Source organism: Pseudorasbora parva, chromosome 16 (assembly GCF_024679245.1).
Source record: "Pseudorasbora parva isolate DD20220531a chromosome 16, ASM2467924v1, whole genome shotgun sequence".
Taxonomy (NCBI): Eukaryota; Metazoa; Chordata; class Actinopteri; order Cypriniformes; family Gobionidae; genus Pseudorasbora; species Pseudorasbora parva.
The window spans coordinates 24,733,817-24,748,169 of record NC_090187.1 but is presented as its reverse complement, the minus strand read 5'-3'; the positions used below and the strand labels follow the sequence as shown (position 1 = coordinate 24,748,169).

At 39.5% G+C, this 14,353-nt stretch overlaps 1 protein-coding gene across 3 annotated transcripts in view; it reads right to left on the bottom strand.

Annotated features, from left to right (window-relative positions):
* ptprq (protein tyrosine phosphatase receptor type Q) overlaps nucleotides 1-14,353 on the bottom strand; it is a 110,515-nt gene that overhangs the window by 41,648 nt on the left and 54,514 nt on the right. For all 3 annotated transcript variants that reach the window (XM_067420003.1, XM_067420004.1, XM_067420005.1), the window contains exons 21-25: nucleotides 11,253-11,322; nucleotides 8,834-9,033; nucleotides 8,452-8,692; nucleotides 2,475-2,603; nucleotides 2,117-2,263 (exon numbers count right to left, since the gene is read on the bottom strand). In XM_067420003.1, coding sequence (XP_067276104.1) covers nucleotides 2,117-2,263; nucleotides 2,475-2,603; nucleotides 8,452-8,692; nucleotides 8,834-9,033; nucleotides 11,253-11,322 — 787 coding nt within the window. The remainder of the gene's footprint in view (nucleotides 1-2,116; nucleotides 2,264-2,474; nucleotides 2,604-8,451; nucleotides 8,693-8,833; nucleotides 9,034-11,252; nucleotides 11,323-14,353) is intronic.

Here is a 14,353-nt window from a genome sequence, read left to right as displayed (position 1 = left end):
AAGTGATATTATTACAATTATTATTTTTTTTAAATCTATTAAAATAGGAAACATTTTCACACAGGGAATGTGGGTTTCAGTTGTTATTGAACAAAATCTGTTTTAAAGTATATGCTTTGTTCAATAAGGTTCTCTTTATATAACATGAAATAATTTCTTAAGGTTTAAAACATCAGCAGTGACAAATAAAAAACAATGAAAGACAGGGTCCTATCATGCAGCCAATGCAATGTGACGACAGGTGCGACACAAGTGTTTTTTTGCTAGTTTCAGCATGACGCAGTTATCATATACATGTCTAAGGCACGTTGTTTAAAGGGGGGGTGAAACACTCAGTTTCAGTCAATCTCCAGTACCTTGCACCGGTAATCCTGAGTACCTATAGAGTACTATTGCATCCTTCATATCTCCGAAAAGTCTTTAGTTTTATTATATTTATAAAAGAAAGATAGGCTGTACCGGGTCTTTCCGGAAAAAAACGAGCAACTGGAGGCGTATCATGTGGGCGGAGCTAAAGAATGACGAGCGCGCAGCTACTGCACGAGAGCGTCAAGCGTGGAAAAGAAATGTTACCCTAAATAAACCATGGCTATCAATCAGATTCAACTAATACAGATATGATCCAGAATCAGATCCGGAGGATGAAATAAATTGAACAGGAGAAACAGCAACAGCAGGACGTCCGTCTCTGTGGTACACTCAAAAAAATGCTGGGTTAAAAACAACCCAAGTTGGGTTGAAAATGCACCGACCCAACAATTGAGTTGTTTTAACCCAATGGTTGAGTTGTTTTAACCCAGTGGTTGGGTTAAATGTTGCTTAAGACAACCCAATTGCTGGGTAAGAACAACTCACCCATTGGGTTAAAACAACCCAATTGTTGGGTCGGTGCATTTTCAACCCAACTTGGGTTGTTTTTAACCCAGCATTTTTTAGAGTGTATATACTGTATTTAGTGGCCTGTCAACATTTGCGTTTTTTTACTCGTGGTATATGATGACATGATTTGGTTTATGGACTATTGTATGCGACTAAACCTTAGCAATAGCAAGCAAAACGGTTTTGCACGTCAGATAGTGTATAAAAAAAACAATGGTGTAACGTTAGCACATTTGAATGAAGAAGCACGCTTTGTGAGAACGTCCCCTAGCCTAGGTTTGTGTTTGGGTGGTTTTACAATAAACAAACTGACACCTATATTGGTCAGCTAAATAAATGCATTTAAACACACACCATAGATCGCATGCTCCATTGATAAATTAACTGTAACGTTACACGATCGTGTTGTTTACTGATGTTTACTTACGCGACGATAGCCAACAACATAGACATTTGAAGCAGTTTTACTCACTGCCTGCTTCTAAAGCAGGACCGTAAAGCTTTATCGCTGGGACCGCTCTGTCGAAAACACACTTCTTGTTGATTTCGTGAATTCCCGTGACAACAGTGACTGTGGAGATCTACTTTTGCGACATGACCGCTTCCCGTCATTTCTGCGTTCAAATCCGTCCAAATGCAGCGCTGCCTTTCCGGAATGCTATGCGGACGCGTTGTAGTCGCTTGGCGTCACCCATAGCAATAAAGTGGAGCGCGGCGTGACAGAAGTGTTGCACGGACGACTGGATCTGCACCTGAGAGAGTGTTTATGGGGTGCATTTCCTCTCTCGCTCTAGTCACACGCGCGCGCCCTACCGGGAGAAGAGCCCGTACGGCCCATACAAGGACCTTCCACTCTGTCGACGTCAGGCGGACCCATACTCGAAAAAAACTCTCCGAAACTTGTGAGAAACCGGAAGGAGTATTTTTGACACAGAAATACTCCTTTAAACATCTAACTTAATGTTTGAAACTTTGTCCATGTTTAGGATGGGAATCCAAGTCTTCCTATCTGATTAAAAAAATCTGATTAAACCTCCCTTTAGGAAAATATGGGGACATACTAAACTGGAAATCAAAATTAAACATGAAAAAAATCTCTTGTTTACTTAAATAAACGAAAGTTATTTTGCCAAATATTCCCTCATAGCGGTTTAGATTCGGGTAAATGCAAGTCTGATGTCCTGGTAAGCCCTCATATATTAAATGTGTGTGTGTGTGTGTGTGTGTGCGTTTTTACCTTCTGCTAGAGTTGTAATGTTGACCAGTGCTGCCGGTCCTGTGGCCCCCGCTGATTTGGCCATCACATAGATGTAATATTGTGTGTATGGAGTCAGTTCAGAGTAAATAAACGCTTGATCGATTGTACTGTTCTCACTAATAATCCCTGAAATACACATATACATGTGACACATTAACATACAAACAATGAGAGGATGTGATTTGAATTAAGTAGTCTGAAGCATGTATGGTAAATGCATGTGTGGCTAGCGGGTTTGGGTTGAGGGCTTTTCCTGCCAGTGTGGCGTTTGTCTGATAGTACAGTATTAATGGTAAAGAAATCGGTTTGATGTTCATAGGGTGTCAGCAAGTGTTACCTTCAGAGCTGTGGAGCTGGATGACGTAACTGAAACGTCCTGTGATGATCTTTGGTGGGTCCCAAGATAGAAGAAGAGATTTAGATGTGATGTTCCTTAAAACTACGTTTTGTGGCGGGTCTTCAGGGGCTGCAACACAAAGTTTTGATTTGTCATAGAAACTTGAGATTATGCATCATTGTGGAAGTTGCGATTATTTGAACAACACAACATAAAATAGAATTTGCAACACAATTTAACATCTTTAATGTCATATATTTCCATAATGTCATTTATTATTATGTATATAAAAAAACTCATGCAAGTAAATAGACTTAATTTTGATTAAGAAAATAAGAATTTTCTTATTAAAAATTAGAAAATAGGAATTTGTTTTATATATTTGAAAGAAATCTCTGATTCTCACCAAGTCTGCATTTACTTGTTCAAAATACAGTAAAATCTGTACTATTGTGAAATATTATTCAAATTTATAAAAAATAATAAGTGTCACAAGATTTGTCAGAAATTTGGTGCTCAAGAAACATGTTCTTTTATTTTAAATGCTGGAAACAATTGTGCTGCTTAATATTTTTGTGGAAACCCTGATGCATTTTTCCAGGATTCTTTGATGAATAGAGAGAACAGCGTTTATTAGATATAGAAATCACTTATTACAATATAAATGTTTTTACTGTCACTATTGATCAATTTAATGCATCATAGCTAAAAAAAACTCCATGACTTACTTGATTGGTATTAACAGTAATAACGGGTTAAAGTATACATTTAATGCTTTTGTTAATACCAATAAAGAAAGTCATGGAGTTTGTTTAAGCTATGATGCATTAAATTGATCAATACATATATACAGTGAATTCGGAAAGAATTCACAGCGCTTCACTTTTTCGCAATTTTGTTTTGTTACAGCCTTGTTTCTACAATTCTACAAACAAAACCCAATAATGACAATGTGAAAGAAGTTTGTTTGAGAACAATCGGTCAACCAGTCAATCAGTCAACCAGTCAAGTGACTGATCACATCTTAATGTTTCATTTGGCCAAATTTAATTTCTGTGAATTGATGCAATTTAATTCAGTTTCACACCCTTTGCTCAATACTTTGTTGAAGCACCTTTGGCGTCAATTACAGCCTCAAGTCTTTTTGGGTATGAGGCTACAAGCTTGGCACACCTGTTTTTGTGCAGTTTCTTCCATTTTTCTTTGTAGGACCTCTCAAGCTCCATCATGTTGGATGGGGAGCGTTGTGCACAGCCATTTTCCGATCTCTCCAGAGATGTTTAATTGGGTTTGAGTCTGGGCTCCGGCTGGGCCACTCAAGGAGTGGGACTCACTCCTTTATTATCTTGGCTGTGTGCTAATGGGCATTGTCCTGTTGGATGATGAACCTTCGCACCAGGTCCAGAGCACTCTGGAGCAGGTTTTCATCAAGGATGTCTCTGTACATTGCTGCATTCATCTTTCTCTCAATCCTGACTAGTCTCCCAGTTCCTGCCGCTGAAAAACATCCCCACAGCATGATGCTGCCACCACCATGCTCCACTGTAGGGATGGTATTGGCCAGGTGAGGAGCGGAGACTGGTTTCCGCCAGACATGACAAAGAGTTCAATCTTTGTTTCATCGGACCAGATAATTTTGTTTCTCATGGTCTGAGAGTCCTTCAGGTACCATTTGGCAAACTCCAGGCAGGCTGTCATGTGCTGTCTGGACACTCTGCCATACAGACCTGATTGGTGGAGTGCTGCAGAGATGGTTGTTCTTTTAGAAGGTTCTCCTCTCCACAGAGAAATGCTGGAACTCTGTCAGAGTGACCATCGGGTTCTTGGTCACCTCCCTGACTAAGGTCCTTCTCCCCTGATTGCCCAGTTTGGCTGGCTAGCCAGCTCTAGGAAGAGTCCTGGTGGTTCCAAACTTCTTCCATTTATGGATGATGAAGGCTACTGTACTCTCCGGGACCTTCAATGCTGCAATATTTCTGTATTCTTCCCCAGATCTGTGCCTCCATTCAATCCTGTCTCGGAGGTCTACAGGCAATTCCGTGGGCTTCATGGCTTGTGCTCTAACATGCACTGCTTAACGAATGGGCCGATTAAACAAACTCTGTGATGTCTAGTTGCGCCACTGTTGTATAGTGTTATGCATGCTTGATGATAGAATTATTGGTTTTCAATCCACTTTCACTTTCCATTCTATGTGTTCTTGTATGTGTGCTTGTGTGTATGATTATGTAGAATAGTTATGTTTTAATCAAATAAATTATGTTGATTCTGTAGCGACTTAGGCGAATCAAACACACAATCGCCAGTTACATTTAACAAATATGTTTTGAATGCTTTGTGCTTAGTACCAGACCTTCCCCCAACACAACAGAGAAAGATTCTCTGTTACCCTGGAAACCATCTGATAAGAAGTTTTACGGCCCAAAAGAATTTGGCCACATGAAAAGTTCAATACACAGAGAGTTAAAAGTTGTAAGACACACGCTTTTACCTCAAATTATAGACAAACCATCTATAAATGAACATGCACCCCAGGACATTATATGTAAACACATAACTGTCCTGTAAAATGTTTATTCTGTATGGTATTTTGCATCTTTTTGTCTTTGTCTTAACAAATTACTAGTTCAGATAACCTCATATATGTCATGTCTCCTATCAAATTAATGCTCACTTCACGACTTACACTTCCATGTATATCACTTATTCAGAAAATGCAGTGTGTGTTTGTTGCATTAATTAGAATATGAATGGTCAGAGACCCACTGATTCAAGTTTTGGAATAAAGAGCCATAAAATCTGCTGAGGAATTTCCCGCCTGGAAATCCCAACAATCTCATTGGTTAAGTCTAACCCTGGAGGGTGGGACTACGCCCAGACCTTAAAAGGAGGCGCTCGGATGCCCTCCTACTCTCTTCTTCTAAAAAAAACTCTGGCCTTCTCCCTTCTCTCGCTGGCTGAACCAGCAGGGAGGGGCTCCAGACACAGAGCCATGTGCTGTGTGGGACCAGAAACCGAGGCCCACCACACTATGGGCCAAGCAGGCCTCAGCTCTTCCAAAAATCTTCTCTTCTACAATCCGATCTTCAACAATCCTTTTCTCCTCGCTTCCCTACTGAGTCATCAACTTACTAGCCCCAAGGGCATTCTTCAGAAGGAGGACACGGAGCGTCTCTAGAAAGCAACCAGCCGCTCCCTCTCGACCTCGGAAAGAACCGCCGGACACGCAGGGCATTTGAACTCGGAACACACGCACACACGCGAGAAGCCACAACTAGAGCAAGTATTATCTTCCAAATTCAAACTGCTGTTAAGAGGGTGTGTTATTTTCCCGTTGGGACAAGTTAACTCTGTGAAGGTTGTATTTGATGAACTGAAGGAAAGCTGCTTCTTATCCCTAATTCTTTGTCCCATCTCTCTCTCTCTCTTTTATCTCTCTCTAATTTCAGTCTATTCATTATTCTCTTTTATGTATTCTTTCGTTACTATCTATATTTCTACTCTCTTGATGCATATTTAGTGTGTACTTTCTGTGTGAATCGTAGTGTTATTTTTAGTCTGTGTTTATTAAACCTCCAAAAGACATTTTATGAGTTGAGTCTGTTGTTCTCCCACATACACAAAGTCAATGAAACTTGCGATCTAACGTTACCTAACTGCTTATGCTACTATGTTAGTAAAGTAAACTGTATGACCATTTGAAATATTGAACTTGTCCTGATCAGTAAAGTTAATGTTTCTTATGCGCTCGTAAAGCAGTAATCCCTTATTGAGAATTGATTTGAAAAGTCTATAACTAATTTGCAGGACAAACTTAGTAGGATAATTTCAAGCAATTCCGTAAAGGGTTACTTGTATTTAATTAAACAATTTTCCCTATCGGAAAATTTTAATACTGAACGACTAGCAAATTATATTCATAAATTCATGAATATTGAATATTAAATCCCTTTTGAGTTAATTATTCCCCGAGACATTAAACTCATAAGTCATAGTTGTTACAATTCTGTTGAGTTAAATGACTATAAATTGTCACTTTAACGAATCGATCATAGCTAAGAGCTAAGAAAGGGTTATTATTCTGAGGCCACAAAAAATATCCTTTCTGAAGATTTAATAGACAATAAGTACTAAATGTAATAGAAAATTATACATCATATTTATTGCATATTTTGTTGTTATATTCTGAAAGTACTAAACAGATGATTTGGTAGTAATATTAATTCAGTTACGTTAAGTTCTGCCACGGTTCATGAATCCGCTGTCTCTCTCTCGTCTTGTGAACTGTCTGTGGGCGTGGTCACTGATAGGTCTGATCAGCAATCAGCATTGTGAGGATGGACCAGCAAGAGGAGGGCATCGCCAACACAGGGGTCGGTGGTCCAAGCTCTTGTAACGCAGGTGTCCGAGCTCACAACTACCCAGAACACCCACTGTGCCGCCCAAACCGCCCGCACAGTCTATTTCCTTAGAGGCAAGTTCCCCACGAGAGCCGCGTCTACCCACCCCGGAGGGTTATGCAGGTGACCCCGATCATTACAGAGCATTCTTGAGCCGTTGCTCGATGCACTTCTCTTTACAGCCACAGACATTCCAGCGAGAACAGTCGAAGGTGGCTTTCGTTCTCACTCTTCTGTCGGGAAAGGCGGCTCTTTGGGGAACGGCAGTCTGGGAAAGTAAGGATCCATGCTCCACCTCGTTCCAGGCACTCTTCGAAGAGTTAAGGAGGGTCTTCGATCGTGCAGCGGTGGATAGGGAGGCGGCCAAACTACTCGCCGATCTCCACCAGGGAGAGCGCAAATCGGAATATTCTATCCAGTTTCGCACCCTGGCCGCAGAGTGCCGTTGGAACGAGGAGGTGCAGTGGGATCGATTCCTGCATGGGCTGGCTGACCGTGTCCAAAGAGAGATTTATATGCTGGACCTCCCTTCTAGTCTCAACGGACTTATTGAACTGGCCTTAAGAGTCGACGCTCGGCTGAGCAGGATGGGCCGTTGCAGCATTGTAAAAAAAAAAACACTCTTTCAGCGCTGATCAGCAGCACTAGCTGGTTATCATCATCAGTGTGTGTCTTTATATGTTCAGTGACTGGTGTCTCATGTTGTCAGATTGTTGTGGTTCCTGTGTGTGTGTGTTCCTGCTGTTCCTGGTCTCTGGAGTTGCCCGTTCTACGTCGTGTGCTGTCGTCTGGTTTCATCTACTCAGCACCGGGATTGGAGCACTTCACTGGATCACTCACAGGATTGGCGCACCTTCACCACGCTTTCCCGAGGTCCCTGCGTTCGTCGTCTTCATCTTGTGACTGTCTGACCCGGTGTTCTTCAAGGCCTTTGCCAAACTAATAAAGAGTGTTTTGCATTTGCATGTGCTGTCTGTGTATCATTACAAGTTCATTTGGTTAACCGATCCAAATATTCATAATTAATTATAATGAGTTATGATTAATTATTAATATTTCCCCTTTGAGCTAATTTGTTACAACTGTTAACTGTAGGACCTTTTATAGACAGGTGTGTGCCTTTCTAAATCATGTCCATTCAACTGAATTTACCACAGGTGGACTCCAATCAAGTTGTAGAAACATCTCAAAGATGATCAGTGGAAACAGGATGCACTTGAGCTCAATTTTTTATTGTCAAAGGCTATGAATACATGCATTTTTTCTTTTTTTTCTTTTTAATAAATTTGCATAGATTTTAAACAAACTTCTGTTCAAACTTTAATTATGGGGTATTTTTTGTAGAATTGGGGAAAATATGATTTTAAATCCATTTTGGAATAAGGACGAAACATAACAAAATGTGGAAAAAGTGAAGCACTGTGAATACTTTCCGAAAACACAGTGCACAGTACCGGTCATAATTTTGGAATCATTACTATTTAAAATTTTACTGAAAGTATGTGTAATACATGTGTGTATGTGAAATGTGTGTGAAGTATGAAGTAGTATGTGTGTATATGTGTGTGATAGCATACCAGCCTCCGGTATGCGGACCATTGTGCTGGCAATCTGTCCCTCCCCATCACTGGTGAAGGCGGAGACTTCAAACACATAAGGTGTGTAGGGGCGGAGTTCATCAATTTTTACACTTATTGGAACGCTCCAGGCGGAGGCTGGGGGTACGGCTGATAGCGTAACTGCGGGCAACACAGCAGAGGTCAACTGGGTAGACTCGGACGGACTTGGAGTTCCACGAGATAAGATGTCTGCTGCATCCTAGGAGACACACAAACACACATAATGAATAAAACTAATTATAAAAGATTGGTAGATCAATGCATATAGCTCTAAGGTGGGTTGAATTTGGTTCAGCTGTCTTGTATCAGTTAAAATTAAAAAATGCAAGTAAAGACGTACGTTGCAGTGAGGCAGAGCTCCGTTCATGATGTCCTCCGCATTAAGCTCCAGCGTGCGGACGATCTGGCCTGTTCGAGCATGTTTGACTTTCACTGCGAACTTAGTGATAAGGCCATTAATGCGTTCAGGGAGAAACCATGTCACTAGCACCGATGTGTGATCATCAGCAGTTGCTGTGAGGTTTGACACCAGACCAGGGGCTGAGATTGAACATAAACAAATTAATTAAAACATACTCTAAACAAGCAGAATAAAAAAATATGTGTTCAAATAGAATGAATTCTAAACATTTGTTCAAAACCCAGTGAGCTGCCCACTTAGCCATCACTACTAGGCATCAAACACTAGGTAGCAAAATGATGCTAGTATATAAACTATTGTTCAGTTTGGGGTCAGTAAGATTTTTTTTAAATGTTTTTGAAAGTAGTCTCTTATGCTGACCAATGGTCACAAATGCAGTAAAACAGTAATATTGTGAATCACAGTTTAAAATAAATATTTTCTGTTCCCTTACAATACTGCACTGAAGTTTATTTAAAGGGGTACTTCAGCGCTGGGAAGATGAATCTGTATTTAAACTGGGTCATCAATGTAGTAGAAATGTGAAATTATTTTTGAATTTGGTGCCTTCTAGACTGACAAAAGACAGAAAATGTATTTTTGTCTCATGGGGATGAAAGACTACAGTTCCCAGAATCCTTCGCTGCCCTGAGGCCATTCCCAAAGCCACAAACTTGATTACTGTGACTGAGTTGGAGAACAGACACTACAATTAAAAACTGAACGTGTCTGTTCAATATAATGAGTGAGTCACCGCTCGAGTGTCACAGCACTGAGCACTAACTGCAGGAGTGAGATTAATGAGCTCTCATGATGAGAGCTAAGGGTAATCGCGATTACACTCACTGCATGCATTCACAACGTGAGTTCAGTCTGGCATATTTCAGTTCATGCCTTTGCAAGCTTAACTTTCATAGAAATTAATTTGAGAAGTTAAAAGACTTACATTGCTCACCATAGCTCCGTTTAAATGAGTGCCTGTAGCTGCGAGCTGAGCTGTGAATGTGATTTCTATCCCTCATGAGCGGGTTCAAAACATGCGGAAATGGCTCCCTCTGCAGGCTGTAGTCTTTAGCCTTTGGCCAAACATTCCTCCGATGATGCAAATATCGTCAATTTGCGTCATAGGAGGAATTTTTCCAGAAATAAATTGCATAAATCTCTTGTCTCAGGGGGATATGAGGAGGGGGAGCACAATCATTTGAATATACTCCAGGGTTTCTACTGATACAAAGCCATATGCTAATCGCTGAAGTAACCCTTTAAGTGTGCTATTAGTATACGTCTTTTGAACTAAGTATACTTTCTGTCTACTTTTTATGTACTTCTCAGAAATATGCTTAAAATTACACGTAAGTATACTTGACTTATACTGACAAGAAAGTCAAAGTATATTTGGCCTATAAGCTATAATTTTAAGTATATCTAAATCAAAACATTATAAAGTATTTTAAGTTTACTTGGCTTGTAGTTGTGTGTACTCTTTTTGGTTGAGCGCCTATTAAATATTTTTTTTTTACAATACATTTGTTTAAAAATATTGATTTATAAAGAAAAGAGATATGTTCCTATTTTTTATTATATTTGAATTTGTGTAGTCCACTGGTCATGTATATAGAAATGTACTTCAAATCTACAGTTAAATGTATATTAAAAGTATAAAAATTAAATAGGAACTTGGTAGTTTACCTAAAGTGCAAAAATAATATATAAACAGTAAACTATAAGTATGATGTTATGTTTACTTTTTTTAAAAAAAAGCTTTTGCTGCTTAAAGGTGCAGTGTGTAATATTTATGAGGATCTATGGACAGAAATGCAATATAATATACATAACTATGCTTTCAGTTGAGTATAAAGACATTACATAACGAACCGTTATATTTTTATTACCTTAGAATGAGCCATTTCTATCTACAGAGCGCTAGCTACTCTCTGCTGTCTCAGACAACGATATCTTTGTCCTGTGTCGGCCACTGCAGCTTCTCTATTTGCTTCGAAAGGAAGGGGTGAGAGGTTGCAATTTGCAACCTCACCATTAGATGCTGCTAAAATGTATACACTGAACCTTTAAAGCTTTTAGATTTTTTTCAGGATTCTTAAATGAATAGAATGCTAACAGTAGACTCCCATGCACTTCACAGGAGTTGAGCCATTTGTGTTATACACGTCTAACCATTAACAATATTGCTCGTGTTGCTCATGTTTATTAAGAGCATTTCAAATCAGTTACATAAGATGCCACATTTAATGGTACTGTAGTTACTGCTCTAAACAGCAAAACAGCTCATTAGAGCTTTGCTTCTGTGAAAACTTATTTTCTTTGTCTCGCTTATATGAAATATATGGCAACTGCTTACGGGCCTCTGCTGTTTTGTAGTACAGAGATTGGCTAAAAGGTCCAGTTCCTGCTTTGTTTACTGCTGCAACCTATAAAGAAAAGAAAGAAGAAAAGCTTTTAAAAAGCAATATACTCAACCGCACACAGTATAAGAATGTGTGGTTGATTTATCACCATGACTTAGCAGAGGTGGTTATAAAGATACTGTGAATGAAGATTCCAATGCAAGATGATCTACTCCAGACAACAGATCCATCAAATACTGTCACACATACAAACACACGCTCACACAAAAGCTTCGAGAGTCAATTCAGAGTTCACGGTGTACCCAGCCAATGAATTCACAAGACAAATGAGGGAAAACAGAGATCCCTCGTGGATCCAGAAGTCTCTGTAGGACATGAATAATTCACAGTTGATAAATTATTGAGTGAGATCAATGGAATAGAGGCCACTGGCAACTTTCCCATGGACAGTTAATCCAGTAGTGTCTGTCGAACGCTGGACCTTCCCTACAGTTTAATGAAAACCCTTTTCATAAAAGTTTTTGTTGGCTGCCATTTCATTAGGTGATAAAGCAATACACCACAAAGATATTACAATGGGAAGCACTAAAAAGGAAGTAAAGATACATTTCAGATACACATAAGGTGAATACAATATATCAGTAACATCTATAAATGTATTAATTTCCAGGACTTAATAAGGTGAAGGTTGTGCTTTTGCCTTCAGAAGAGCTTCAGTTTAGCTTTGGGGAAAAGTGTAATTCAGTACTTGAACTGTGGGATATTGCACCATTCCTCAATAAGAAGCCTGGAATTCTTTGGATTAGAAAAGCAATTGGAAATCTATGGAATCACCAATGATGTTTAGACATCAGGAGTCTTTTTAGCATGTATGGAAGGTAGTTTCTCATAACATAACATCTGGATTTAGCATGGAGTTAACCCCCATGATTTTTGGCATTATTATGCAACATATACACTACTTTCTCACAACGCTCTACTTCTGCCAATATTTTACTATTAGGATATTTATTAGGATAATATTAGATTTTAATATTCATGTAGATATTAAACCCTCCTGCCACCAGCTGAGTTTCTGCAATTATTGGACTGCCTCAATCTCCAAAAGCATGGTGATGGCCCCACTCATTCTAGGGGGCACACTCTGGACTTTGTCATTTCCAACTCTCCTCATATTAGAAACATCTTGGTGTATGATCTGGGTGTGTCTGACCACCAGGCCATCTCAATGGAGCTGCCACGCCCCTCTTCCCACACCAAAGATATTTGTCAAAATTTGCTTCAGGAACCTTCAGCAATTCTCCTCTGCTGATATCTCCTCAGTCACGGAGTCGGTTGACTTCTACAACCAATCTCTGAGCAGCCTTCTAGATCTTCAGGTGACTGTCAAAACTAGAACGGTCACCTTCTTGCGCTTAGCCCCCTGGTACAGCAGCGAACTGCTGAAGATTAATATGGTTGGGCCTGTACTTGAGAGGCATCTCAAGCTCTCAGGACTCACTGTTCATAGGCAAGCCTATAGAGATCATCAGAAGGCCTATGCAAGGTCCTTGAGAGATGCTCAGTCTCAGTTCTACTCTTGCATCATTAACAATAACCCTGGTAATTCTAAGAAGCTTTTCTCCACTATTAATCACATCCTCAAACCGCAAACTCACTCTTTTTCAGAAGCCACAGAAGAGAGGTGCAAGAAGTTCATGACCTTTTTTAGGAACAAAGTAGACAACATCCACTTGCTCCTATCTAGTACCTCCGCTCTTCCTGTCACATCTGTTGATCCACAGCCAGGGAACTTCCAACATCTCTGCTGCTTTTCTATCATCTATTTTTTCTATCATCACACAGCGCGAGGTTGAGGGCATCATCAGAATAATGAAACCATCCACCTGTGGACTGGATCCTTTTCCTTCACCCTTGGTTAAATATAACCTCTGTGTCTTAAGTCCCTTTATAAACAAGATTTTTATTTTTATTTTTATAAATTCATTTTTGAAAGTGTGTAACTCAGGCCCTGTGTGCTCTAGGGAACCTGCAGACAGTTTGGGCTGCTTCCACTAAACTACAGAAAATAGTGGAAAAAAGAAGTTTGTCTGTGTCATGTTGTATGCAAGATGTTACTCAAATGGGTCTGAAAGGATGACATCCCCCCACCCCCCTCCACCACCATATACAGTGATATAAATGCAATATTCCAGTGCCATTAAATTAATTATACATGCTGGAAATAGCCCAAACTGTCCTAGAGCACACAGTGCCTGAGTTACACACTTTCAAAAATGTATTTATAAAAAAAAAAAAAAAAAAAAAAAAAATTGCCTAATTTTTTTTTTGGGGGGGGGTTATAACAGCTTAGAAAACATATACTTACATGTCTATCACTTTTAGCAGTGTTTTATGTAACTTCAAAGGGTTTCCTGTAAAATGAAACCAACATTTTGAACTTAGACCACTGTATGTGTGTATAGGAGGCTTTTCGATTTGAGTAGGCCAAATCCAGGAGGAAATGGCACCAGAGTAATTTAGTGTAAATACATTACTTTGTGTGAAACAAATGCCAAAGTGATGCAAAGTGACGCTCCAGAAAGTAGAGACTCTAAGCTTTCAAATGGTACCACATATGAGGTCATAGCTCCTCCAAACACATTTAAAATTGAAAGTATATACAGGTCCTTTCTCAAAAAATTAGCATATTGTGATAAAGTTCATTATTTTCCATAATGTAATGATAAAAATTAAACTTTCATATATTTTAGATTCATTGCACACCAACTGAAATATTTCAGGTCTTTTATTGTTTTAATACTGATGATTTTGGCATACAGCTCATGAAAACCCAAAATTCCTATCTCAAAAAATTAGCATATTATGAAAAGGTTCTCTAAACGAGCTATTACCCTAATCATCTGAATCAACTAATTAACTCTAAAAACCTGCAAAAGATTCCTGAAGCTTTTAAAAACTCCCAGCCTGGTTCATTACTCGAAACCGCAATCATGGGTAAGACTGCCGACCCGACCCTGTCCAGAAGGCCATCATTGACACCCTCAAGCGAGAGGGTAAGACACAGAAATACATTTCTGAACGAATAGGCCGT